Here is a 27,704-nt window from a genome sequence, read left to right on the forward strand (position 1 = left end):
ATAGTGGATCGAGTATTAGAATCAGAATTTAAAAGAGCTATCTATGGTGGACATGAGATCAAATCAGTCAGCAAGAATGGATAACATTCCATCAGAATTTCTAAAAATCATTGTGGGAAGTGCGACAAAACGACTATTTCCGTTGGTTTCTGGAATGTATGAGTATGGTGACATAACATCTGACTTTCGGAAAAATACCATCCACACAAATCCGAACACTGCAAGAGCTGACAAGTGCGAGAATTATCGCATAATCAGCTTAACGGCCCATGCATCAAAGGTGCTTACAAGAATAATACACAGATGAATGGAAAAGAAAATTGAGGATGAGTTAAATGACGATCAGATTCTCTTTAGGAAAGGTAGAGGCACCAGAGAGGCAATTCTGACGTTGCAGTTTGTACTGGAAGCAAGACTAAAGAAAAATCAAGGCACGTTCATTGGATTCGTCAACCTGGAAAAGCGTTCGACTGTATCAAGTGGTGCATGATGTTCGACATTCCGAGGAAAGCCGGGGTAATCTATAAAGAGAGATGGGTAAAATGCAACATGAACAAAAGCCAAGAGGGAATAAAAAGAGTGGAAGACCAAGAACGAAGTGCTCAGATGATAAAGGGTGTAAGACAGCGATATAGACTTTTGCCCATAATGTTCAATCTCAATACCGAAGAATCAGTAATAGAAATAAGAGAAAGGTTCAGGAGTGGAATTAGTATTCGAAGTGAAAGGATATCAATGATACGATTCGCTGATGACCGTACTACCCACAGCAGAAGTGAAGAAAAATTACATGATCTGCTGAATGAGATGAACAGTCTGATGGGTACAGTATATGGATTGAGAGTAAATGGAAGAAAAGCGAAAGTAAAGAAAAATCAAGGCACGTTCGTTGGATGAACAGAAATGAGAACGGCGAGAAAACTAACATCAGGATTGATGGTCACGAAATAGATGAAGTTGGAATTCTGCTACCTAGCCAGCAAAATAACCAGTGACTTATCGAGGAGGACATAAAAAGTAAACTAGCACTGGCAAAAAGAGCTTTCCTGGCCAAGAGAAGTATGTTAGTATCAAACATAGGCCTTAGTTTGATGAACAGATTTTTGGGAACGTACGTCTGGAGCACAGCATTGTATGGAAACATGGGCTGTGGAAAACCGGAACAAAAGAGACGCGAACCATTTTAGATGTGGTGCTACAAACAAATGTTGAAAATTAGGTGGACTGATATCGTAAATAATGTGAAGGTGCTGAGCAGAATCAGAGACGAAAGGAGTATGTGGAAAACCCAGAGGAGGAGAAGGGACAGGATGAAAGGACATCTGTTAAGTCGTATGTCTTTAAAAGTATACAATTTTAATTAGTTCTGTCAAAATGTATTTACTGGCAGAGCCTATTCGAATTTGTGACAGTCGATATACTAGCCGATTACTATTATTTGATTACGGTAACTGTGATTTTACGAACTATTGGAGGGTTTATCACCAGCCTGTCTCCATCTTCATTTCAAATTTCAGATTGTCTAATTGAAACTGCAAAAGAAAAGATAGCCAGGAAAGCTGCAGCTCGTGTCAGGTACTTAGAGTTGACCGACATGGGTAACGTTTCGTGTCAATATTGCTCCTTTCATAGCTAAGAACCGTGCACAGCTTCCCTAAACTTACTTTGTGAGGTGGCGTGGCTAATAATACGTTGGTGCATAAGTTCGTATCATTTTTGTTTTGCGTGTTGGCATTCCGGCTGCTATGTGTTTATTTATCAACTGTCATTTTTTTTATTTGTCATCCACTGTTGCTGTTTGAGTTTACAAATTGTTACTTTGTCATTTGGATATAGTGAGTGGAGCTGTGGACACTAGTGGGCAAGTTGAAACATTTCTCAGATATTCTTCTGTTTGGGTAATTTTTGAGAATATGTCTCAAGGAGAACAGCGGTTGGATATGAGTACTTTAAAAATGGACATAAACAGTATTGACAGCAAAAAAAAAAAACTTAATTTTTGCGATTATCATTTTCGCACTCCGACTTTTCACCTTTTCCATGGTCTAGCGAACAGTCTTCAGGCAGTTTCTTTTTCGGGTGAAAATGCGCTCCGAACATTTCTCGACGATTTCTTCGCCTTAAAATCATGGATTTCTACAGTTGCGGAATCGAAAAGTTACTCCAGATTTGGCAGGCTGCTGCAAATATTGACGGAAAATATATTATTCATGACTCAAACCTGTGTTATATGTATCTCTTGTAGTTATTAAACTTACGGAGAAACGCTGCGAACTTATGCACACGCCTAATAGGTCAGGTTAATGATGGTTATGTCACACGCAGCTATGTGTAAGGATCATCAAAAACGTAGAAACGCTCACCGTTGTTCACAGTATCACCTGATCAGTCTCCGATAGAAAATACGTGAAACGAAATTGGATGCGCTCCACTGTACGTGTCTCAGTTGAGGAATATTCTAGCAGCATGTGTGGCTATGTAAGCTACCTGAATAGGGATCCAGAACCATGCAGACAGGGAACTTTCTGGCCAATTCTAATGGAGAAGACTTTTCACCTACCGGGAACAATAAGGTGTAATTACACGACGCAATATGTATCAGCGCTGCTCTCTCAAAATGTTATAATTTCGAATTATTCTTCGTCGTATCTCTCTCTCAGCTTGGAAAAAATGCTCATGGTGAGGCAGCTTTATTACCTCCTGACTGACAAAAGCGGCATTGCCCAGATATCCATTTTGCCTGTCTTCTACAAGAAACGAGAACAAAAAAATTAAATATACTGGCAGTGTAATATCGAAAAAAATTCAATATTTTCGTGAAAACTCATTTTAAATTATGAAGCAGTCGTACAAAGAAATAGGAGCTATATACAAATGTACGGTTACACCTGTTTCGCGTGTGTAGAACTGGAATTTTTAAACGTCGCTATGGCAATGCCTCTTCATAGATCCGTAGAAAGCCATTGTTTTCGCCTGCACCCTTTGCTTCGCAGCTGAAAGCTGTCAAAAGCATTGGCAGCTGTCAGGGATTTCTTAAAGATGGCTCGACTGTAGGAGTGTGTTAGTAGTAAAGAAAGAATGTTTTCAACCTTCATGCATGATGCGGCAGTTTCTTACGCAGCTTTGTGTTTATGAGGCCGTATCTCCTGCTCTACGTGTCATACAATAATATAATTTTGTAGGTTCATTCAGCGGCATACGTGGATAATTCGAGAATTAAATTTTCGCTCTGCAGCAGACCGTGTGCTGATATTTTTGTGTAGATACTCTATGAAAAATTTATTGTGAATAGAGTTAGTAATAAATATGTAACGAATCTAAGTGTCTTGCAGAATGTGGCAAATTTTCACGCGCAACAGTGTTTATGATACGACATATCCTAAATTATGTGTGGTACCATGATATAACTTCTTAGATACATTTAGTGGTCTATTTGAGTACTGTCTGTGAAATTTATTGCGAATAGAATTAGTAGCACAGAATTAATAAATTTTAACGTCAACGCTGAACTATGAGAGGCAGGTGATTCTTAACCGAACACCGATTGTTTTGTGACAGTAAGGGGTATGTGTACCAAGTGTGTCTAAAATCACTGCACTGGTTTATAGCGAGATGTGGTACATACACAAACATGTAAATCCATTTTTATAATAAAATGATGAATAAATCAAAACCCTAAGCTGTCGACAGGCGTTGATGTATATCAACGGGGACAGTTGAAAATGTGTGCCCCGACCGGGATTCGAACCCGGGATCTCCTGCTTACATGGCAGATTCTCTATGCATCTTTTTTTGTCATAGTTCGTTGCATCTGTTCCTGGTGGACGTCCCCTGATACCCGTTGAAGTTCTTAGTTGATCCATTTACTCAATTTTTTTTTCCCCCTCTGATCGAACACACTGAGCTAACATTCCGTCATCCATTTGAGCCACAGAGGGCACAGAGGATAGTGCGACTGCAGGGATTTATCCTTTGCGCACTCCCCATGAGACCCACATTCCCAACTTAATGTCCACACACTACATTCGTAGTGGCCCTGCCCATTACACTCATTACTCGCGGCAGACAATCTTACCAAGTCCCGTAAGAGTTCGGGCAATGTGTGTGCATCCGCACAGAAGAAGAAGGTCAATGGCCGGTTAGCCTTAACTGTATGAAGATGGTATCTGTTCTCTCGGACATGTCCGAAAGAACACATACCATCTTCATAAAATGAGTGTAATGGGCAGGGCCACTACGAATGTAGTGTGTGGACATTAAGTTGGGAATGTGGGTCTCACGGGGACTGTGCAAGGGATAAATCCCAGCAGTTGCACTATGCTCTGTGCCCTCGGTGGCTCAGATGGATAGAGTGTCTGCCATGTAAGCAGGAGATCCCGTGTTCGAGTCCTGGTCGGGGCACACATTTTCAACCGCCTCCATTGATGTATATCACCGCCTGTCGACAGCTTGATTTAATTATCATTTCATTCCAAGGGAGCTACATGGTCACCGATGGTATGTATTCTTTCGGACATGTCCGAAAGAACAGATACCATCTTATATAGTTAAGGCTAACTGGCCATTGACCTTCTTCTGTGCTGGATGTGCACGCATTGCCCGAACTCTTACGGGACTCGGTAAGATTGTCTGCCGCGAGTAGTGAGTGTAACTTGCAGGGGCACTACGAATATAGTGTGTGGACATTAAGTTGGGAATGTGGGTCTCACGGGGAGCGTGCAAGGGATAAATCCCAGCAGTTGCACTATCCTCTTTGTCCTTGGTGGCTCAGATGGGCAGAGTGTCTGCCATGTAAGCAGGAGATCCCGTGTTTGAGTCCTGGTCGGGGAACACATTTTCAGCTGTCCCCATTGATGTATATCAATGCCTTTCGACAGCTTAGGGTCTTGATTTAATTATCATTTCATTCTAAGACAGCAGCATGGTCGCTGATAATATCTGTTCTTTCGGACACCAGCTTCACATATTTTTATGATATGTATGGATTTGCGTGTTCCCTCGACGGCAGTTTCTCCAATGAATAGGCAAGCATTTTACATACATGTGGCAAGGGTATACCCTGTAAAAGGCTATGGCATTGCTGAGTAGTTCTGGCATGCCGCAGTACCTGCTGACCTCCTCCAGGCTGTGCAGGTAGTCGATGGCTTCCGACGCGTTCTGGACGCGCTTCACGGCCGCTACGTTGAGAGCCTTCGGACCAGGACGCAGGTTCTGGTAGATGTTCTGTAGCCTCAGCAGACCTGAAAACAGGAGAACGATTCAGCTGTGGACCTGAAGATGTTACTGACAACTGATGTGGCTAGGGCATTGAACAGCAAACATGACATAATAAAATAATGAGGAACAACGTTTGCTTCAGCGGCTTGTGTATAATCGTCGCTGTTCATGTTTTAGCTCAGCCTCAAGGTTGACCTAAACGATTGAGCAGACTATGTTCCAGGCAGTTTCTAGACAGAACATCCTAAGGTAGTTCCTGTGAATCGAATGTCGAACTTCAGAAGCCGCAGCTAATCGCTTAGTAATAAAGAGGCTTTAGGTCGCAAATAAATTGGCTTATAAATAACTTAGCTTACAAATAGCAGACACAGGCGATTTTATTTTTCTTGTAATACCTTTTATTCTTCTCCACAAGGGTAGAGTAAGCTATTCGAGATGTAACCAATTTTAGAATCAAGTTCTCATCTTTTTCTTTTTTTTTCATCCAAATATCAGGCGGGCTGGTTGATGGGCGGAGTGAATGCCAATATGGAATCCAGTACAGGGGATTTTCAGTTTTAGCATTTGCCTTACAATCGAAGACAAACTTCTGCAATCCTTGATCAGAAATAGAGGACAGAGATACTGTTATCTCTGCGACAGTAAGGTCCAGACAGAAAATTGAAACCTAGAACGTGCTTGCGATTCTGTTTTTGTTTGCAACGGAAGTCGATGACCTGCTCATCTTTAACTGAACCATGAAGCAGCGGTAACTCGGGATTATTTATTGGAATCTTCTAAAATGGGCGTGAAGCGATCCACGAAATGAAAAGAGAAATCCTAATGTGAATTCATCATCATCTTCATCATCATCATCATCATCATCAGCCAATTCCAGTACTTGGTGATGCGGCCTGCTTGACGAGCAAATTAGGATCCCTACAGATTCTTGCATTTCTGCCGATCTTGGGCTTCCCGTTGTAAATTCAGTCCAGATGTCTTTCTGCACCATCTGTCCGGTGGCCTCCCCCTAAAGCTTTTTTGGTTAATTGGGCACCAATCTAGTACATATTTTGACCACCCACCATCTTTTCTTCGAGTAACTTCCTTTACAACACGGATGTTTGTGACAAAAGTCTGGTGTGGTATTATTCCATAGCGTTAAAATCGGACAAATAGTGAACTGCACGCACCAACGCGAATGTCTGTAGTAAATAGGTGAGCTGCTGTTATTCACGATGGGCATTTCGTTGACCTATATACTCCTTTCCGATTTGACGGGGGATATACACACATCAAAATGAAATAAAAAAAATGTGTGTGAAATCTTATGGGACCGGAGTGCTAAGGTCATCAGTCCCTAAGCTTACGCTCTACTTAACCTAAGTTATCCTAAGGACGAACACACACACCCATGCCCGAGGGAGGACTCGAACCTCCACCGGAACCAGCAGCACAGTCCATAACTGCAGCGCCCTAGACCGCTCGGCTAACCCCGCGCGACTGCACACATAAAAAAAAATTTTACATCACCTCGGTTTCCAGAACTCTTAAAGACAGACGTAGACTGTGGATATTGTATTAAAGATACAGTCCCTTTGACTGTTGAAAGGTATCACTAAACCCGCCCAAAGATATAAACAACCATGCGTGAGCAGCTCCTATTAGACGGAGGGGATCCGACAGCCGATCAGTTCCAGTCATTCCACCAGGAAGGAGGTACACGGCTCGTGTTGTCTGTAGTTCAACTATGTCTACACGGTCAAACTCTCGGTTCGATCGCGTCCGTTGTTACTTTGTGCAGGAAGGGCTCTCAACAAAGGAAGCGTCCAGGCGTCTCGGAGTGAACCAAAGCGATGTTGTTTTGACATGGAGGAGATAGACAGGTACTGTCGATGACATGCCTCGCCCAGGCTGCCCAAGGGTTATTACTACAGTGGATGACAGCTACCTATGGATTATGGCTCGGAGAAACAATGACAGTAACGCCACACTATTGAATGCTCTTCGTGCAGCCACAGGACGTCGTGTTACGACTCAAACTGTGCGCAATGGGCTGCAAGATGCGCAATTTCACTCCCGGCGTCCACTGGCGAGGTCCAACTTTGGAACCACAACACCATGCAGCGCGTAACAGATGGGCCCAACAACATGCCGAATGGACCGATCAGGATTGGTATCACGTTCTCTTAATCGATTACTGTCGCATATTTATTCAAACAGACGTCTGAGACGTGTTTGGAGGCAAACCGTCAGGCAGAACGCCTTAGACACAATGTCCAGCGAGTGCAGCACGGTGGAGGTTCCCTGCTGTCTTGGGGTAGCATTATGTGGGGTCGACGTACGCCCCTGGCGGTCATGGAAGGCTCCGTAACGGCTGCACGGTACGTGCATGCCATCCTCCAATCGATAGTGCAGCCACATCGGCAACATACTGGAGAGGCATTCGTCTTCATGGACGACAAGTCGCGTCCCCATCTTGTGGATGACTTCCTTCAGAATAACAACACCGCTCGACCTAAGTATCCAGCATCTGGTATAGATTTAAGGGGGCTGTTTATGGACGACGTGACCCACCAACCACTCTGAGTGATGTACACTGATTCGCAATTGACGAGTGGGACAATCTGGACCAACAGTGCCTTGATGAACATGTGTATAGTATGCCACGACGAATACAGCCATGCATCAATGCAAGAGGACGTACTACTGGGTATTAGAGGTACCGGTGTGTGCAGCAGTCTGGGCCACCACCTCTGAAGGTCTCTTTGTATGGTGGTACAACATGCAATGTGTAGTTTTCATGAGCAATAAAAAGGGCAGAAATGATGTTTATGTTGATCTCTACTCAAATTTTCTGTACAGTTTCCGGAACTCTGGGAAACGAGGCGATGCAAAACTTTTCTTGATGTGTGTAGTACAGCAAAACCGTATCGTCTCAGTCGTGTACAAGTTCCAAAGTTCCAGGCCAGGATCTGTCCAATAATTCGATATAAGGATAACGTAGGTATAGAGGTGCGGTCAATTCTTTGTCTTGTTCTTCTTCTCTCTCTGTATGTCGTAGTTTGGTAGTGGAGCATATGACTAGTCGGTTCTGTCATTCTGTGTTACCGTCCTCTCTTCTGGTAGACAGTTATATAGAGTGGTACAAAAAGGTACGGCCAAACATTCAGGAAACATTCCTCACACACAAATAAAGAAAAGATGTTATGTGGACATGTGTCCAGAAACACTTAATTTCCATGTTAGAGCTAATTTTAGTTTCGTCAGTATGTACTGTACTTCCTCGATTCACCGCCATGATTTCATACGGGATACTCTACCTGTGCTGCTAGAACATGTGCCTTACCAAGTACGACACAACATGTGGTTCATGCACGATGGAGCTCCTGCACATTTCAGTCGAAGTGTTCGTACGCTTCTCAAAAACAGATTCGGTGACCGATGGATTGGTAGAGGCGGACCAATTCCATGGCCTCCACACTCTCCTGACCTCAACCCTCTTGACTCATTTGTGGGGGCATTTGAAAGCTCTTGTCTACGCAACCCCGGTACCAAATGTAGAGACTCTTCGTGCTCGTATTGTGGACGGCTGTGATACAATACGCCATTCTCCAGGTCTGCATCAGCGCATCAGGGATTCCATGCGACGGAACGTGGATGCATGTATCCTCGCTAACGGAGGACATTTTGAACATTTCCTGTAACAAAGTGTTTGAAGTCACGCTGGTACGTTCTATTGCTGCATGTTTCCATTCCATATTTAATGTGATTTGAAGAGAAGTAATAAAATGAGCTCTAACATGGAAAGTAAGCGTTTCCGGACACATGTCCACATAACATATTTTCTTTCTTTGTGTGTGAGGAATGTTTCCTGAAAGTTTGGCCGTACCTTTTTGTAACACCCTGTAGATGGTTTGTTTCTCGTGGGAGTTGTTCCATGTCCGAGAGATTATGAGCCCTGTGTACAAGTGTCTTGAGCACTCTGTTCCTCTCTGGCGGGTAGTGACAGCTGTCCGTGTACAGGTATAAGCCCGTGTGTTTCTCTGACAATAAACTCTGTGGCTCAAGGTGTCATCTGCTCTTCTTCCAAACAGAACATTCAGAAAGGGGATTGCTCTACCTCCGCCGTAACTTAGATGTTGGGTTGTCTGGAATCCACATGTGTGATCAACTCATTGTGTCCAAATACAGATTGGCTCACCCAGGTAACGGAAAAAGAAAGTTTGTTTGCTCGTGGCTGAATCTAGCGCTCTTTTCTCGAAATGCTCCATGTACAAGTTTGCGACTACTAGCGAGAACGGACTGCCTATGGCAACTCTTTCAGTCTGTTAGTGCAAAGTTCCATGGAGCAAGGGCTACGCCACTCGCACGCCTCCAGGATGTCAGATCGTCAGCGCACCTATTGGTGAAGACATGGCTGCTCGCCGCAATATTTTGCCCGTTCGATACCACGTAGCGGCCATTCATTAGTAGATCGTTCTGTAAGTAAATATGCCTCGGGAAGCTTAATTATTACATAAATTACTGAGGCTGCTTTCAATACGCGAGCCGGCCGGTGTGGCCGTGCGGTTCTAGGCGCTTCACTCTGGAACCGCGTGACTGCTACGGTCGCAGGTTCGTATCCTGCTTCGGGCATGGATGTGTGTGGTGTCCTTAGGTTAGTTAGGTTTAAGTAGTTCTAAGTTCTAGGGGACTGATGACCACAGATGTTAAGTCCCATAGTGGTCAGAGCCATTTGAACCATTTTTTTCAATACGCGATCTGTGTAATTACTGCACAGATTAGAACGGGATGCCAAAAGAGTTTTGCTGGGACTGAAAGATAGCCGTGGCCCGCCAGTATTAGCGGGATGTCGAATAGACGAGTAGTAGCGTTTAGATACTGCATTACGTCGGGCGTGGCAATTCTAGAGGTTATTCTGAGACAAAAATTAACTACTAATATGTTAAATTGTTAACGCAGCCTCCAAAGGTCAATGTATGGTCAGCGCAGTCTCCGCAATACAGTACGCATGCTCAACCGAAGTAACACATTAAGGGAAAAATTAAAACAAGAAGGCTATAAGGAAACACTTCTGAAGACATGAAAAGTCATACAACAAGAGCTAAGCACAAGTGGAATATACTGCGTACGTCAGTGCTCAAAGTCAACATTTTGGGTGGTTTATATTATTGTTATGTGCTTTATTACATTTGTTACAGCAGGCCTAACGTTTATGAGAGCTCCTATCGTGACGCCGAGACAGTGGTTATTACAATTTCATCAAGTTTCACCCACGTTATGTCCTCTTAAACTAATGCCTGAAAAGTATACAGTTAATAAAATGCGTTAATCAGCTGCCGTAAACCTTATAACTACTTGCGTCGTCACAAAATTGTCCGTTAAAAATTAACGGAAATAGCACCTCGAAATATATACCCTCTCTGGATACGTAAGGAGTAGTGAAACGGAAACAATAGAGATGCTTACATGATAAGTCTTGGCTAACACGTGGTATGCATTCCGGCATTGGTCCATGACCCAATTGTAGAATCTTTAGTACCACGCCAAATAAAAATTTTCGCATAACAAAACAAATTTCTATACCAGGTGACACAGAACTTCACCGACAATATTTCAGAAGTTGTTAAGGGATATTTTTCGAGTATATTGGTATACAGGGGCTAGGCAAAATAATGTGAACACCTTGGGAATGATTTATTAATAAGGGGTTGGACCCCGATTTGTCAGTAATATAGCAGCGAATATTCTTGGAATAGAGGCATATAATGACTGTATAGTCTCCAACGGAATGTTATGCCACTCTTCGATCAGAACCTCTGCTAACTCCTGTAGTGATGGGGGAGGTGTAAATCGGCTTTGGAGTCTGCGCTCCAATAGCGGCCACAATGGTTCAGTACTGTTGAAGTTCGGGAAGCTAGGGAAGACGTTTCAGTTGAGTTGCATGCTGCTCATACCTCGATTGCACTGTCCTGGCTGTGAGAATGGGTGCATTATCGTCCTGAAATATGGCATCGTTGTTGGGAAACATTTGAACCACGGGGTGCACTTGACAACCTAAAATTTTCACTTAAAACGGCCTTTCAGAGTAATGATGGGATCAGCGGAATACCATGATATGTCTACCCACACCATCACACTTCCACCTCCATGCTTAACCGTTGGAATCAAGCAATCAGTATCGTAAGTTTTGATTGGTGTTCTCCAGACGTAAATCCGGCCCGATGTTGGAAATAATGAAAACGTTAACTTGTCGGACCATAGGAAGTGTTTCCACTGATCAGCCATCTAGGATTTATGCTTCTGATACCATATTTTAAGCTTCTTTGTGTTGATTGTTGCCGCGGTTTCGATATAGCAGTTCGTCCACGAATATCTACTTTATGGCGTTCTGGGTGGACAGTGTCGATAGATACGGAGTCTCGAAGATGGCTGTTGAGTTCTTCAGTCACTTAAGCCGCCGTAGTTTCGTGTTGTTTTGACACAATTCGTATTAGCGTTCAAATGGTTCAAATGGCTCTAAGCATTATGGGACTTAACTTCTGAGGTCATCAGTCCCCTAGAACTTCGAACTACTTAAACCTAACTAACCTAAGGACATCACACACATCAATCCCGAGGCAGGATTCGAACTTGCGACCGTAGCGGTCGTACGGTTCCAGACTGTAGCGCCTAGAACCGTTCGGCCACCTTAGCCGGCCGTATTAGCGTACGACGATCTCTGTCATTTAGTGTCAATTTGCGCCCACAATACGTTTACACGATTATGTCTTTCCGTATTTTATGTAGGCTGTCATGACTGTTGAAATACAGTGAATAACCTAAATATTCGGACACTAAGAGATTTTTACTCTGCTGAATCATAACTGTATTCTGAATAAAAGAAAAATATAATATATCCACGTATTATATGAAGGTAGATGTCTAGTAAATAATAGTATGAACGACATTTACACAATGTATACCACTTGTTAAATAATACGATTGAAATAAAGCACTCTTCTATGGTCACGTTACTTTAATATCCCGACTGATAGCAGTGCGTCCGCAGCTCGTGGTCGTGCGGTAGCGTTCTCGGTTCCCACGCCCAGGTTCCCGGGTTCGATTCCCGGCGGGTCAGGGATTTTCTCTGCCTCGTGATGACTGGGTGTTGTGTAATGTCCTTAGGTTAGTGAGGTTTAAGTAGTTCTAGGGGACTGATAACCATAGATGTTAAGTCCCACAGTGCTCAGAGCCATTTTTGATAGCAGTGCCGCACATGTTTTCACCGTTCACACCGAGGTAAATACTTAGAGTCAGAAGGCAAGTGTATGTTTATAAGCACGGTCGTCTGTCCAGACGCTGCAATGCCATACAAAGCTACTACTTGTTTTAAGATACGACAGCTTGCGATTTTTCACAGCTCGAAAGTTAAATCACAAAGAGCAAATTGCTGCCACGCTCGAAATAAGTAAGAGTACTGTGGCACATATCGTCAAACGATTCAAAAAATGAGGACCGTATTGACTCTATACCGCAAAAGGGCCAGCCACCGAAGCTGGATGAACGTGATAAGAGGCAGCTAACACGGAAAATAAAAAAGGATCGTACACTGTACACCCAGATTAGGAAGTGAACTGCTAAACGAGACCGGCAAGAAGGTACATCCTCATGCGATTCACAGTGCATTGAACGAAAGTGCCTACAATGGAAGAGTGGCCATGAAGAAACCGTATGGGAATGTACAGAATCGAAAGAGATTGTGCTTTGCCAGGGAGTTTATTACAAATGATGAAAAATGGTGGAACGACGTCATTTATGCCGACGAAAGTAAACGTTTATGGATCGGGTGGACGCAGTATGGTGTGGCGGAAGGAGAACGAAGAATTTACAGTCACAAATATTAAACCCACTGTAAAGCATGGAGGTGGCAGCGTTCTTGTATGGGGCTGTATAACGATATTCGGACCGAGCAAATTGGTGTTCATTGACAGTATTATGGACAAATATGTCTATTTGAACATATTAAACAACGATTTACAGAAAAGTGCTGAAACCATGGGGATATCAAAAACTTTCAAATTATACCAGGACAATGACCCTAAACATAAGGCTCGCATTGTGCAGGAATATTTGTTGTACAATTGCCCAAAGTCTTACACCACCACCTCAATCACCCCACTGAGAATGTGCGGGGAGAACTGGAACGAGGTATTAGAAAAACACCCGTAACGACCAAAGAAACTGTGAAGTGTCGATTAAAAGAAGAATGTGACAGCCTACATGAAGACTATATAAAAAGGATCATTTGCAGTATGCTGCAGCGTTTGGAAGAAGTAATAAAACAGAATGGCTATCCGACAAGGTATTCAAACATTTGATGTTCCACAAACTCTTATCTTGAAATGATTGGATCTGCAAAGTGTCCGAATATTAAAGTGGCGTTAATGTAGGACCGAGTTGTATTTAAATAGTATTACAAAAGAACTTATGTGTGTTATCTTAATAACGTTTATGCTATTGCTTACGAGACACATCACGCAATATAGTACTTGGTTATATGTCTCGTTTGTTTTGTCACGTATAACGTTATGATGCTAGAAGGTAAACATATTATGGTGCCCGAATATTAAAGTTATTCTCTGTAGTTGCTCTTGAAACATTCAATAAGTTGGCTGTCATGATTACTGACACGCCAACTAATCGAGGCCCCGCCGGCCGGTGTGGACGTGCGGTTAAAGGCGCTTCAGTCTGGAACCGTGTGACCGCTACGGTCGCAGGTTCGAATCCTGCCTCGGGCATGGATGTGTGTGATGTCCTTAGGTTAGTTAGGTTTAATTATTTCTAAGTTATAGGCGACTGATGACCTCAGAAGTTAAGTCGCATAGTGCTCAGAGCCATTTGAACCATTTTTTTAATCGAGGCCCCCACAATCTGCCATCTTTGGAACACTGTTAGGTCTTTGACTGCACGTCGACCTCGGCCTCTAAATGCAGATACGAAGTGTGCATTACTCGTAAACAACGTGTAGTGATGCCTAGTCCGTACTGAACATGCACAGCCCATCGCGACACGTGCCTTACCTGCGTTGTTGACCGTCAAACGCAACCATCCCAGTACTAGCACTGTTCATATTATTTTTCCTATCCCCCGTAAGTGTCTCATGTTTTCACGTGTCCCATTACACTGAAATTACCTTCCGTGTACTTTCTTACCGGTTGTATCGGTACTGTAATGAAAATAGCTGAGCAATAGTGCAAATGTTGACGGTAAGCGCTGTGTGTTCTATTTGGAAACGAGACTTGTTCCATTCACTGACGGTACTTTCTGTTGACAAGAGTAAGGCCTACTTTACCCTTGGTCCTCAAGCTTTCATTCAGTGGTGCACTGCATTGTCTCGGGGTTTTGTTTTTCTTCCAGTGTTAGTTGTACTTTAACAGCGATACACTTCATGCAAACAGAGGAGCACACGCTTATGCATGAGGGAAAATGCAAGGAAGGGAAAAAGCAAAGAGGTTGGAGATTCAGTCACAACTGCACTTTACAAACAAAACAGTTCGTTTGGCATAATATTACGCACATTTCACTGTGGCTATTTTCACACTCAACGCACTGTAGGTTTTTTCATTTTCAATAGACGTATCCGTTTCTCTTCAGCTGACGGTGTAAGTTAATTCACTTTCATTTCCACCTGCGACTTAGTATTGGTTCATCACTATGACTCACTACTATTCGAGTCTGTACCACTTCCCACATTTATGGTAATCTACAGCACTTGGTCCAGTAAACATTCACTTGAATTACACTTCTCTTCAATTTTGTTAACGTGCTCAAAGCGTTGCTTCAAATCCTCTTCTGTTATGGAAGTAGTTTGTTCATCTGTAAGTGTTAATGACGTGGCCATTTTGAATGTCACATTGCGTTCAGAAACACCGTTCTTGACTGTTGCACGTGTCACCTGTATAGAATTTAATTCTGCGTGGTACTCAGGAAAGAATGGCCGTGCTCGGTTAAAATACTGTCTGTTAGATAAGTGATGGGGCCTGGTTTGTTCATTTTGATCAGAGAATACTGAGGTTTCCCTATGTCCTTGTGGAAAGGAATTCCAATTCTTTTAATCAATCTCTCCTCGTGGAACTTTATGTTGGAGCACGAGTCTGTTGCTTATTGCGGTAAGGCACTTTATCTATAACGGGGGCAGTAGGACGTAGCAGATTAGATATTAATCTCCCGCTGAGCCACTTTTCATAATTAGAGAAGTTCAAGTCGTTGCCATAATCTCCGTTTTTCCGCCCAGATTTAAATCTTACGTAGGCATTAGCCACAAAATCGTCCTCCCCGCCCACATCGATGATGAGAATAATACTTCTTTTCGAAACACGTTTCGACAGATGCTGTAGTGAACTGTCACTCCATCCGTAAAATACTACGGGACAAGTATGAACACATATTTCGTCCATACAGACAATTCGATGCTACTCGCGCCTGTACTCTCGAATACCTTTAAAGCAAGCTATTACCTGTACTCTGATACTAAATTATTCTTGGAGAACTTTTGAATTATTTTCCGTCCTCTTTCACCTAAAACCAAGGCTGTGAAGAATTTTACGAACCGTGTTGACACATCCATCAAAATCTACTGAACTTTGTAATTTTCGACGATTTTCCTTTAGTGGGTCTTATTTTAAATGTAATGTATAAACTATTCACCACGCGGAGAAAGACTTGCTTATTAAAACTATCCAAACTAGAGCTTTCTTTAAGCCAAGATGTTCTGAGTCTTTCGTTATCAGCTTGAAAATGTAGAGGATTTACTCGCTTGGTCTCATTCCAGTATTCTATTGTTTGCCAAATGGATGTAACCGATGCACCATTTGCTTAGGGCACTCGTTTTAATGTGGATTTTAGTTTCAGAGGAGCACCTAGTACAGTTTCTTTCGCCATAAACTGTTTTACATTTTCAACTTCTTCTCGTGTTTGACTATAAAGATCTTTGGCCTTTAACTTGTACCAGAGGAGGTCTGTGCTTGATTCGATGGCAACACGTCCCACGCTGGCGGACGACTGAACGATGTGTACAGCGTATCTCGTTTACGGTGTTCACATCTGTTTTCATGAACTGTACACACTTTAGTACGCGTGTATCTGCTGATGAAGAATCGGCTGATACGCATCTCGTCAGCGGGTTCAATGACTGCTATGGAAAAGCGGCATGACGACGTTATGCTCAAATGTTCGCGCAGCGACAGCAACCACATCACAGTAGTTTTGCACCTGACCATATGCACTCTAAAGAAAAGCACTCTAAAACATTTTGTTGATCGCGTATTACAACATGCTGTACCACTGTTATGAATGTGTTTTCACAGAAACGAAGACAATTGTGACAACAGAACTGAATAAATCATAATTACAATATTACTCCGTAACGACCCACTGGAGACCACAGGCTACTTTTTACGAAATGTGTTGATAGATGCTTCAAAATTTATTAAGCTTTGTAGCTTTTCATGGGATATGTACAGGGTGTAAATTTTAAGTTGACCAACCAGAATAACTCGAAAAATAAGAATCCTAAGTTGATTATTTTCGAGTGGGACATCTGCTGGTGCTAAAATTAGCCCGCCACCCCCGACCCGTGGGGATGGGGCGGGAGACAACTTTAAAATTTCAAATGGGAACCGTCATTTCTTATCGCAGAATCAGATTCTTCGTACAAAAAACTACGTACATTTTGTCTTAAACTTTTGTTTTGATTCTTGGTAGTTGGAGCTGTAATTAAAGAAAATCCATGTTCTCATTTATGCGTGGAAAATGGTTACGGATAAATACTTATTTACTTCGTAAATTTTGATTCGCTAAAACTAAAATTCTCCCTGTCTCCCCATAGGGTGGCGTTTCAGAGAGAGGAATTAGAGTTTTACACATGTTGATCCAAATATTATTTTCTTCTGCAGATTCGGATAAGTTTCGTTTGTTTCGTGGGTCAACATTTGTAAAACTCTAATTCCTCTCTCTCAAACCCCACCCTGCGGGGAGAGAGGCAGAGTTTTAGTTTTAGCGAATCAAAATCTACGAAGTAAATAATTATTTTTTATTTATCCGTAACCATTTTCCGCACAAAAAAGACAATGTGGATATTCTTGAATTACAGCGCCAACTACCAAGAATCAACCCGCCGCAACCCCAGGGGGCTGGGGTGGCAAGCTAATTTTAGAACCCCCTCGAAAATAATCAACTTTGGACTCTACTCGAGTGATACTTATTTTTCGAGTTATTCTGGTTTGTCAATTTAAAATTTACACTGATGCTGTATACAGAATTGTCTAGGTGCAATACTTTTTCAAGCAATAACTTCGTGCTTGTGACCTGATTGAACCCACTCAGTTTTCTTTATTTCTTTTAACTGCAGTATAAGCATCACGTTTTTAATTATAACTGGTTTTTGACGAGCATTGTCCAACTTCAAAAAACATTAGCCATACGCAGCATATGGTGAATGTGTCTGACAAGGAACCCCTTGAATGCGAAAACGCGAGTTTATTCTTCAATAAGACCCACTTGAATGGGTTGTGTTAACAATCTTGACAGAAATATACTAGCTGCCAATGAATCACCATGTGCTTCAGGAAGGCGATAGAAAATGAGTGCCCATGAAGTGCAGGGATCAACCTTCTATGGAATGTATGTGTTAAATTTTTTAAAAAATGGACATCGTCGATGTTCAACAAATGTTCAAAACAAACTATTAACGTGCACCATGAACACTGAATGAAAAATAGCACGCCGCAGTAATCACAAAGGTTCGCACCAATATCGAAGGCGAACTCCTTAGGTGTTACAAACGGTGAAGAACGTTCAGCTATGTTTCCACTTTTAAATAATGGAATCGTAATGGTGTAATGGGGCGATGACAACTGAGGGCATGTGATGGAATGCAACGGAATGCGAAATTCTGTCGCGGAGCTTATTGTGAAAGTGCCTATCCTGACAGAAGCTGCAGATAATACGACAATACGCTTTATAATCACGAAAAAAAAGGTCCAGTGGCTGAATTTGTCCAGCGGTTCCGTGTGGTATGAACTGTAATGTCACACACTTTTCAGAAGGGATAGTTTTATCCAAAAGAGTACGATTTTTATATCCAGACCAGGAACCAAGCAAAAGCAATTTATTTTGATCAGCTATTGGCAAAAAGCAGTGCTCATACAATTGTTGCAGTTCTCTCACGCCCATTTTCCCTATTTTGCAAGATCACGCACCGAGAAATAATCTCAGGGGACAGAGCACCTCTCAACTTCTCGCAGCACAATAAATAACCTTCCAGCCAATTTACCATCCAGACTAACAGTCGGCATAATTGTATACGCATGCGTCAAGGCATTGATGTTAGTTGATCTTGATACAACTGTCTTGGCACCTCTGGTTTCCAGGGTTTCTTTCATATGCATTTCCTGTTCAAGTCCGGGTCTCAGTTGAAAACATATTCCTTACTGAACGATGGGATGCGGTTGTTTATCTCAAATCGGGCCGATTACGCAGTTTGCTGTGCATAGCCAACTTGACGCTTTGTTTCAAATTTCGTTATCTTACGTCTTCCAAGAAGAAATTTCTGAGAAACGTAAGTTTGGAGCACAGTGTTGTATGGTGGCGAAATATGGACTGTGGGGAAACCGGAAGAAAAGAGAATGGGAGCGCTTGAGATGTGATGGACTGATAAGGTAAGCAATAAGGAGATTCTGCGCAGAATCAGAGAGGAAAGGAGTATGCGGAAAACACTGAAAAGCAGAAGGGACAGGCTGATAGGACGTTAGTTAAGATATCAGGGAATGACTTATATGGTACTAGAGGGATCTGTATTGGGCAAAAACTGAAGAGGAAGGCAGAGATTGGATTACATCCAGCAAATAATTGATGTTGTAGGTTGCAAGTGCTAGTCTGAGATGAAGACGTTGGCACAGGAGAGGTCGCATCACGCCAGTCAGAAGACAAAGTAGTAGGTCACCATCATACCATCATGCACATCCTGTAAATTACATCGAACACCCTTGAAACTCACAAACAACAGTCTGGTAACAAGTGCGCCTTCTCCCTTGAACAGCCACAATTTTTCTTATGCACTACACGGTCATATACCTGAGGGCTTATTCGAAACGTGTTCGTAATTGCTGTTTTGCAATGACCTTTCATGTACGTAATTATGTTTAGTACCCGCTTCTTTGACAACGATTGTCCTTTACTACGTTATTTGGAGACGCGATTTGTGGCTCTGTCCTACGTGGATGGGGAACTAAACGGCTCGACACTTGTTTCACTACCACTTTCACTTGTTAAGCACATATCGTCTTCGTTGTAGCTCCTCATGTACGTTATCGAGCGTATACGACACAACACATTCCACTGACTCATCATGCAGACACGCTAATATTTCATCTGCCGCTTCTTTCTCACTGTGTGAAATTCTTTGGGTTTCTTTCTGACGAAATGTCAATTTTGGCTACTGTTGTTGTAGATATAACGCAATAATGGCTTTGTTTATCGTTGCCATTTGTCTGCTTTGTATCAACACCATTAGTAATGTAGCACTGTTGTAAATTACTCGTCGACTAAGCAAGCAGTTCAACCACGCTCCGTCGCCTATGGCTGTGCTCACCATTGGACACCCCCACTCCCGCCTACAGTTGCCATTAGCAGCCAGCATTGTGGCTGTTTGGTATGCAGTATGTGGGGCGTCGAACGCTGTAAATACCATTGACCTTTTGCGACGTTGCACGCAAGTAGTTCCTTGTGAAAGAAATTAGAAGAAAAGTATAAGGAGTGTCCATAAAGCTTTTCCATATAGGTTATGTTTTTATGTCCATAATAATTGCATCTTCCACCCTATCAGGCAACTGTACAAGATGAACCAGTACGCCATGACAAATCTCGGCTGTTGTACATGGATATTTTCAGAGAATGTAGAGCGGAAAGGGGGGGGGGGGGTTCAAAAATGGTTCAAATGGCTCTGAGCAATATGGGACTTAACATCTGAGGTCATCAGTCCCCTAGAACTTAGAACTACTTAAACCTAACTAACCTAAAGACATCACACACATCCATGTCCGAGGCAGAATTCGAACCTGCGACCGTAGCGGTCGCGCGGTTGCAGACTGAGGTGCCTAGAATCGCTCGGCCACATCAGCCAGCGGGGAAGGGTTCGAGGAGATGGACTGAGAGAGGGGGGTTGAGTACATTGACAGAGAAAGGGGAAAGGAGGAGATACAGAAAGGGGCAAGGAGGAGATAGACAGAAGGCAACACTAGGTCCTCAGCTACTTACAAGGTAACCTCCCCATCGCACCCCCCTCAGATTTAGTTATAAGTTGACACAGTGGATAGGACCTGAAAAACGGAACACAGATCAATCGAGAAAAACAGGAAGAAGTTGTGTGGAACTATGAAAAAAATAAGCAAAATATACAAACTGAGTAGTCCATGCGCAACATAGGCAAAATCAAGGATAGTGTGAGCTCAGGAGCGCCGTTGTCCCGTGGTTAGCGTGAGCAGCTGCGGAACGAGAGGGTCCCGTGGTTAGTGTGAGCAGCTGCGGAACGTGAGGTCCTTGGTTCGAGTCTTCCCTCGAGTGAAAAGTTTACTTTCTTTATTTTCTCAAAGTTATGATCTGTCATTTCTTTCATTGACGCCTCTTTTCACTGTAATAAGTTTAGTGTCTGTGTTTTGCGACCGCACCGCAAAACCGTGCGATTAGTAGACGAAAGGACGTGCCTCTCCAATGGGAACCGAAAACATTTGATCGCAAGGCCATAGGTCAACCGATTCCTCCAAAGGAAAACACGTCTGATATATTCTATACGACACTGGTGACGGCATGTGCGTCACATGACACAACACTAGGTCCTCAGCTACTTACAAGGTAACCTCCCCCATCTAACCATCTAACCATCGACCCATCTAACTTGTACACTTGGCGAATGGGTAAAGAGATTCTTCTACCTTGCCCGATTTAGGTTTTCTTGTGCATGTGATAATCACTCCCAAAAAAGTGATGAAAACATAAGAGTTTGTCACATAAACTACAACAAATGAATGCAACAGTTTCACAGTCGCTCAGTTTTCCCTGTGCTCTATCAAAACATACGTTTTTAAGGTTTTCAAATTTTTCCGTGTGTATACCGTCAAATCCCGCATATGTCCAAGCAAATCTGAACATGTCCTGGAATTTTGGAGAGCGAAGTTGATTATGTGTGAGTGCCTGAACTTTGATAATTGTCTGAAAATAAAAAATTTAACTTTTCACTCGAGGGAAGACTTGATTGAAGGACCTCCCGTTCCACAGCTGCTCACGCTAACCACGGGACCACGGTGCCCCTGATCTCATACTCTCCTCATGTTGCCTATCTTGCACATGGACTACTCTGTTTGTATATTTTGCTTATTTTTTTCATAGTTCCACACAACTTCTTCCTGTTTTCTCGATTGATTTGTGTTCAGTTTTTCAAGGTCTATCCACTGTGTCAACTTACAACTACATCTAAGGGGGGTGCGATGGGGAGGTTCCCTTGTTAGCAACAAATATGCTGCACTGTGAGTCTCTTCATTTTGGGGCTTTTCATAAATGGTAGAGGTCTCTGGCGTTAGTAGCAAGTTTGATATCATAGGGATTTTAACATTCAAATTGATGGATTGAGACCGAAAAAATAAGTGTTGGATGGGGTGGCGAGGAGGGGTGGTGGATGCGGTACGGGAGATAGACATTATGCGGACTATCTACGTGTAATTGGTGACACGTCGACATGTAACAAATTTTTGTGGTAGTCATATCAATATATGACCTTTCATCAAGCGAAATATTTCATGCAAATGTTATTTAAACAGTCTTTCATCCAGAAAATTGGAATTCATTGACAGAGAGTCAGTTTTAATATAGGAAACCTTTGCGTGAAATTTTATCAATTCTCTCATCTAATAAGAGACAGGAACGTGTTAATAATTGTACCGGGTGGAATTGATTGACATACGATGTACAGTATAAATTTCCGCCTATTTCAGTATTTCGTCTAACTCTGTTAGTACTCGTATGTTCTTCGTCATTGTTATCTACGATAAAAGTATTGATCGTAAACTGTTTAAATTACACGCTAAACTTCACACCAACAAGGCACTGCGAAATAAAAAGAATACGGATAGATCTCTACACAACAGGAAGTGTTATTACTCCTCCTTACTAACATAATCCCCTTCCCCCGCCTCACCCTCTCATCACACGACAACGATATATTATATCTGCGCTAAGACAAAAAAGTTACAGACCTTAAAAATTACAAAGAATAACTAAGTTTATTTCTATTTCATAACCTTGAACCGCTACATTGAAAAAATCGGAATCGAAGGAATTCTACTGCTTTTTTCGAACAGGCTCATGTCACTAACGTCGATTTGAAGTAGGGTTTTGGATCATATACTGTATTCGAACATTATGAAGTTCCTTTGGAGAAAACGATATATTGACACATAGTCAGCACGGATCCAGAAAATATTGTTCTTGCGAAACAGAAATAGCTCTTTACACTCATGAAGTAATCAGTGCTATCGACAGAGAATGTCAAATTGATTCCGTATTTTTAAATTTCCAGAAGAATTTCGACACCGTTCCTCACAAGCGTCTTCTAACCAAACTGCGTGCCCATGGAATATCGCCTCAGTTGCGTGACTGGATTCGTGATTTCCTGTCAGAAAAATCTCAGGTTGTAGTAATAAATGGAAAGTCATCAAGTAAGACGGAAGTAATACTACGGCTGTCCCCAGGGAAGTGTTATAGGCGCTCTATTGTTCTTGATCTATATTAACGACATAGGATACAATCTGACTAGCCGTCTTAGATTGTTTGCAGATGATGCTGTCATTTATCGTCTTGTAAAGTCATCAGATGGCCAAAACAAATTGTAAAACCATTTACATAAGAGATCTGTATTGTGCGAAAAGTGGCAGTTGACCCTGGATAAAGAAAAAGTGTGAAGTTATTCACATGAGCACTAGAAGAATTCCGCTAAATTTCGATTACGCGATAAGTCACACAAATGTGAAGGCTATAAATTCAACTAAATACTTAGGGATTACAATTACAAGTAACCTAAATTAGAACGATCACATACATAAAGTTGTGGGTAGAGCAAACCAAAGACTGCGATTCACTGACAGTGTCGCCTTACGCTTCGAGCGAGCAGGTCGTAGTTAACTTCCGCCTGTGCCGCAGCGCCACTTGTGTCGAAGCTACTCAGTCTTGTTGGTGTATCGGCTGGAGTCATATCGAAGTAGCATAGCGGAGTTTGTTGTAGTTTTTTCTCGGTAGCGGTGTTTTATGGCCGCACCATGGTGTGTATCGAGTCTCCTAAGTCTGTTCCTCGTCGAGCTACTGTTCGTTTCAGTTTTGACTAGAGTACTCATTGTGTTCAGCCCGGCTCTTTAGAAATTCACGATTGGTTGGCTGATGTTATCCGTGTTACACCTAATCCGGTAGGTACTGCTTTCTTTGATTCTGATTTCTATGCATTCTTTGTGGGGTTTTACTATCCTGTTCAAGTAGCACGGCTTCTCTCTCGGGTTGGTTCTAAAGTGTTGTTTTCACATCGAGAAGGTTACGTCAGTCAAGTCCTCCTTGGAAATGCGGCACTCGAGTATACTCAGGCTAGAGTTTATAACTTTCCTCCTGAAGTGGACTATTCGTTGCTTCCATTTGGAGTAATACGGCATATCCGATAGGAACGCTGGTCAGCACAACATCGCTTCCAGTGTTATAATGGTATCTGGACTGTGGACATTTGCGTTAAAAAGAATAGTCCTTCGCACTTAACTGTTTGTGGTTACCTGAACCATATTACGTATGCAGGGCAACACGGAGCCTATTTTCTCTGTAACGGAAGCGGTCATCTCAGAACCGATTGTCCGCGCCGTACTATTGTTCTGATGTCGTCTTATCAAAAACGTCTTCCTTTAGCATCAGCAGACGTTGAGTTTTCGCAGTCTACTGAAAGTCAGTCTCCAGCTTTGAGCGATGTTGGGGCAACATTACCCCCTTGGCGAATTTCCATCGTTACCGGCGCGTCCCGGTGAGGCCTCTGTCCCTGAGGGGACGACGGCTCCTGCAGCGCGAGTCAAACGCCGGCGGACTGAGGACGGTACAGATTTCGAGAGCGTCCCTCTCCAGTCTCGCTCTCCTGATACGGCGCTGACAGAGGGTGCACCTTCTGTAGCTACTGACTTGTCTACTGACGTTAATTGTGATTCCAGAATTACCAGATATGATGTATCTGCTTCTGTTGTTGTATCTGCGTCCCCCACTTCACCTGTAGACGCGACGGTTCCCGTGAGTTCAGATGTTCCCGCAGAGACATTTCCTGGTGACCAATCTTTACAGAGTTCCAGTGAAATACCACCCCTCCTCCGCGCTGAGGCGGCGGGGAAACGGGATTCTCTGGGTTCTCATCCTGATGATCAAGTGATGCAATCCGACACCGGCACTTCGTCACCTGTCTTTTCTGTACCTGATGTTGCTGTAAGTCGTTCTGAGTTGTGCTTCCCGATGAATGCAACGGAGATGGCTCCTCTATCAAATCGGAGACTTACGTGCCCCCAACACTTCCACATCAAGAGCATATGTTTTCACGGAGTGGTGTGAAGCAGCGTTTTTTACCTGCACGTGCAGCGGCGCGTCGTAAAAAGAAAAATGAGGATTTCTCGGCTTCCGGTGGGGAGGATTAGAATTATACCTTCTTTCCACCGCCTCCGGACGTTGAGAAGGGCGTAATGAGGGCATTTTCCTTAGTGTTGTTTCATTGACCTTACATGTGCTAACGGATGCAGGCATACACGTTTCTAACCGTGAATGTTAATAGGATGTGTTCCCAATCATGTTTGCTGCGTTACGCCAGTTTATTTACCATTCTCAAGCTGATATCGTGTGTTTGCAAGAGGTGTTATTTGATGTGTTTTGTCTTCCTGGATACTCTATTTTTCAATGTCACGCCTTAAAATTCTACCCGTATGGCTTTGGTTTATCGAGATGGAATCCCAGCTGATCGACTTCGAAACGCTAGATGATGGTCGCGGTACAGGCTGTAGTTTTTATGACCTCACCTTAATTTTTCTTAACGCTCCGTCTGGATCCGGTCCGTTCATCCGACGGCGCGCGGTTTTATAAAGAAGAAGTTGTTTATTTACTCCGACGGAACCCACGGAAGGTTTTGTTGGGGGGGGGGGGGGGGGGATTTTAACAGCGTGTAGATAAAAAAAAAGTTCAAAAGTGTGTGAAATGTTATGGGCTTAGCTGCTAGGGTCATCAGTCCCTAAGCTTACACACCACTTCACCTAAATTATCCTAAGGACAAACGCACACACCCAAGCCCGAGGCTGGAATCGAACCCCCGCTAAGACTAGCCGTCCAGTCTATGACGGCAGCGCCTTAGACCGCTCGGCTAATCCTGCGCGGCGTGTAGATCAGACCTCCAATTATACACATTGTCGTGAATGGTTCAAATGGTTCTGAGCACTATAGGACTTAACATCTGAGGTCATCAGTCCCCTAGAACTAAGAACTACTTAAACCTAACTAACCTAAGGACATCACACACATCCATGCCCGAGGCAGGATTCGAACCTGCGACCGTTGCGGTCGCACGGTTCCAGACTGAAGCGCCTAGAAACACTCGGTCACTGCGGCTGGCTCATTGTCGTGAACTTAATGATATGGTGACGTTTTTGCATCTCCAAGGTGCTTGGGTATGCAGATATCCTACCTTGTGCGGTTTACGTTTTTACATCTACTTCAAGTTGCCCATTGGACAGCTTTTATTTATCTGCCCCCATCTGTAGTCAACTTCTATCGATTGATGTAATTCGTGCCAGTTTCACTGATCCCTGTGCTGTTTCAATGACTTTTAACCAGGTCCCGTAGCGAGTCCATATTTCGCGCCCTTTATGGAAGCTAAACACTTTACATCACAACGACCCCTCTCTGGAAGGCATCATAGCAGACGTATGGTGGCCGACAATCCAGTCCCGGGCGCGTTATTCCTCACTTCTAGAATGGTATGTTACCCTTGCTAAACCTTGGATTCGAAATACACTCAGTCATTTTAGCGCTGAAAAAGCGGCTGAAATAAGACGAACTAGGGAGTTTTATCATGCTGTGCTTCGTGATCTTTACGATAATGCTCCTGATGAGCCCTTCAGATTCGTAGAGTCCACTGTGTGAAGGCAAAACTTCTACAACTCAAACGTAGGCACATGTATGGTGTCCGCTTGCGTTCCCAGCCTCGTTCAATCGTAAAGGATGAGTTGAACTCTCTCTATCATAATCTTCGGCTTCACAAACGATCGCAAAGGACGTGTCTTACTACCATTCTTTCTCTAGATGGTCGTGAATGGTCCTCCCAATCTGATATCATGCGTGAACTTTACCAGTACTTTTCCGAATTTTATAATGGAGTGGATACAGACGGTCTACCATGTGTCGATTTTACCTTCCTCGTGATAGTGTTGTTACAGCAGCTCTCCAGGAAGAGGTTTTTCTCTGTATTCCATCGCGTTGATATACTTGATATTGTGGCTCGTTCCCCTCCCACAACTCGTCTGGCTTCGATGGCCTTCGCAAAGAATTTTATATTCGATTTTGGCTCCTGATAGGAGATACGATAACTTCTATAGTGAATGAAGTATTGCACAGAGGCCTTAGCCCGCCCAGCTTTAAGGTTACTGAAATTGTCCTGATCCCCAAGAAGCCGGGACGTTTACTTGTGGATCAGGTCCGCCCGATAACCCTCTTCAACACTGATTATAAAATAATGGAGCGAGCGGCAATAGCAGACTATCGGTGTTGTTGGCTACCATCATCGTGAGCCTTCAAAGTTGTCTTCTGGGTCGTACTCTCCTGACTCCCTTTGCTGAATGTCGTGATCTGATTTCGATTGCTTCCACCATTCCTGTGCCAAGAGCTTTGCTTTTCATTGATTTTCACTGTGCGTTCGACCTCGTTAATCATGGATTTCTCATACGAGTATTGACGACTGTTGGTTTTATCGATGCTGCACGACAGTTGTTTAGCCCTCTAATTACTGATATTCGGGTGTCCATTCCTCTCCGTGTGGTTCTTCTCCGTATGGTTCTTCTCCGTACCACTGCTGAAAGATGTTTTGGATACTTTCTGTCGTCTTACGGGAGTACGGCTTAATGACCTGAAATGTCGCTTACTCAGTTTGCGAGGATTTGACGCTGTTGCTATTCCATGGGCTTTGAAGGTCACCCGATGTAGATCGTTAGGTGTTATAATTGACAGTTATCCGCTAGAGATGGCTACGATAAACTGGAAATCGACCACGGATAAGATTCAGGGAGCAATCACTGAACACGAGCCTCGCTCTCTCTCACTTCTTCGTACGGTCCGGGCCATGGAAACGCATGTGTTAAGAAAGGATTATTTTACTGCACAACTCTTTCCACTTCCTGTGATGACGTACCGAGAGTTGCAAATTT

At 43.1% G+C, this 27,704-nt stretch overlaps 1 protein-coding gene across 1 annotated transcript in view; it reads right to left on the minus strand.

The window, feature by feature from the left end:
* LOC126188129 (glutamate receptor 1-like) overlaps nucleotides 1–27,704 on the minus strand; it is a 559,761-nt gene that overhangs the window by 184,598 nt on the left and 347,459 nt on the right. The window contains exon 5 of the mRNA XM_049929607.1: nucleotides 5,108–5,240. Coding sequence (XP_049785564.1) covers nucleotides 5,108–5,240 — 133 coding nt within the window. The remainder of the gene's footprint in view (nucleotides 1–5,107; nucleotides 5,241–27,704) is intronic.

Source organism: Schistocerca cancellata, chromosome 5, assembly GCF_023864275.1.
Source record: "Schistocerca cancellata isolate TAMUIC-IGC-003103 chromosome 5, iqSchCanc2.1, whole genome shotgun sequence".
Classification (NCBI taxonomy): domain Eukaryota; kingdom Metazoa; phylum Arthropoda; class Insecta; order Orthoptera; family Acrididae; genus Schistocerca; species Schistocerca cancellata.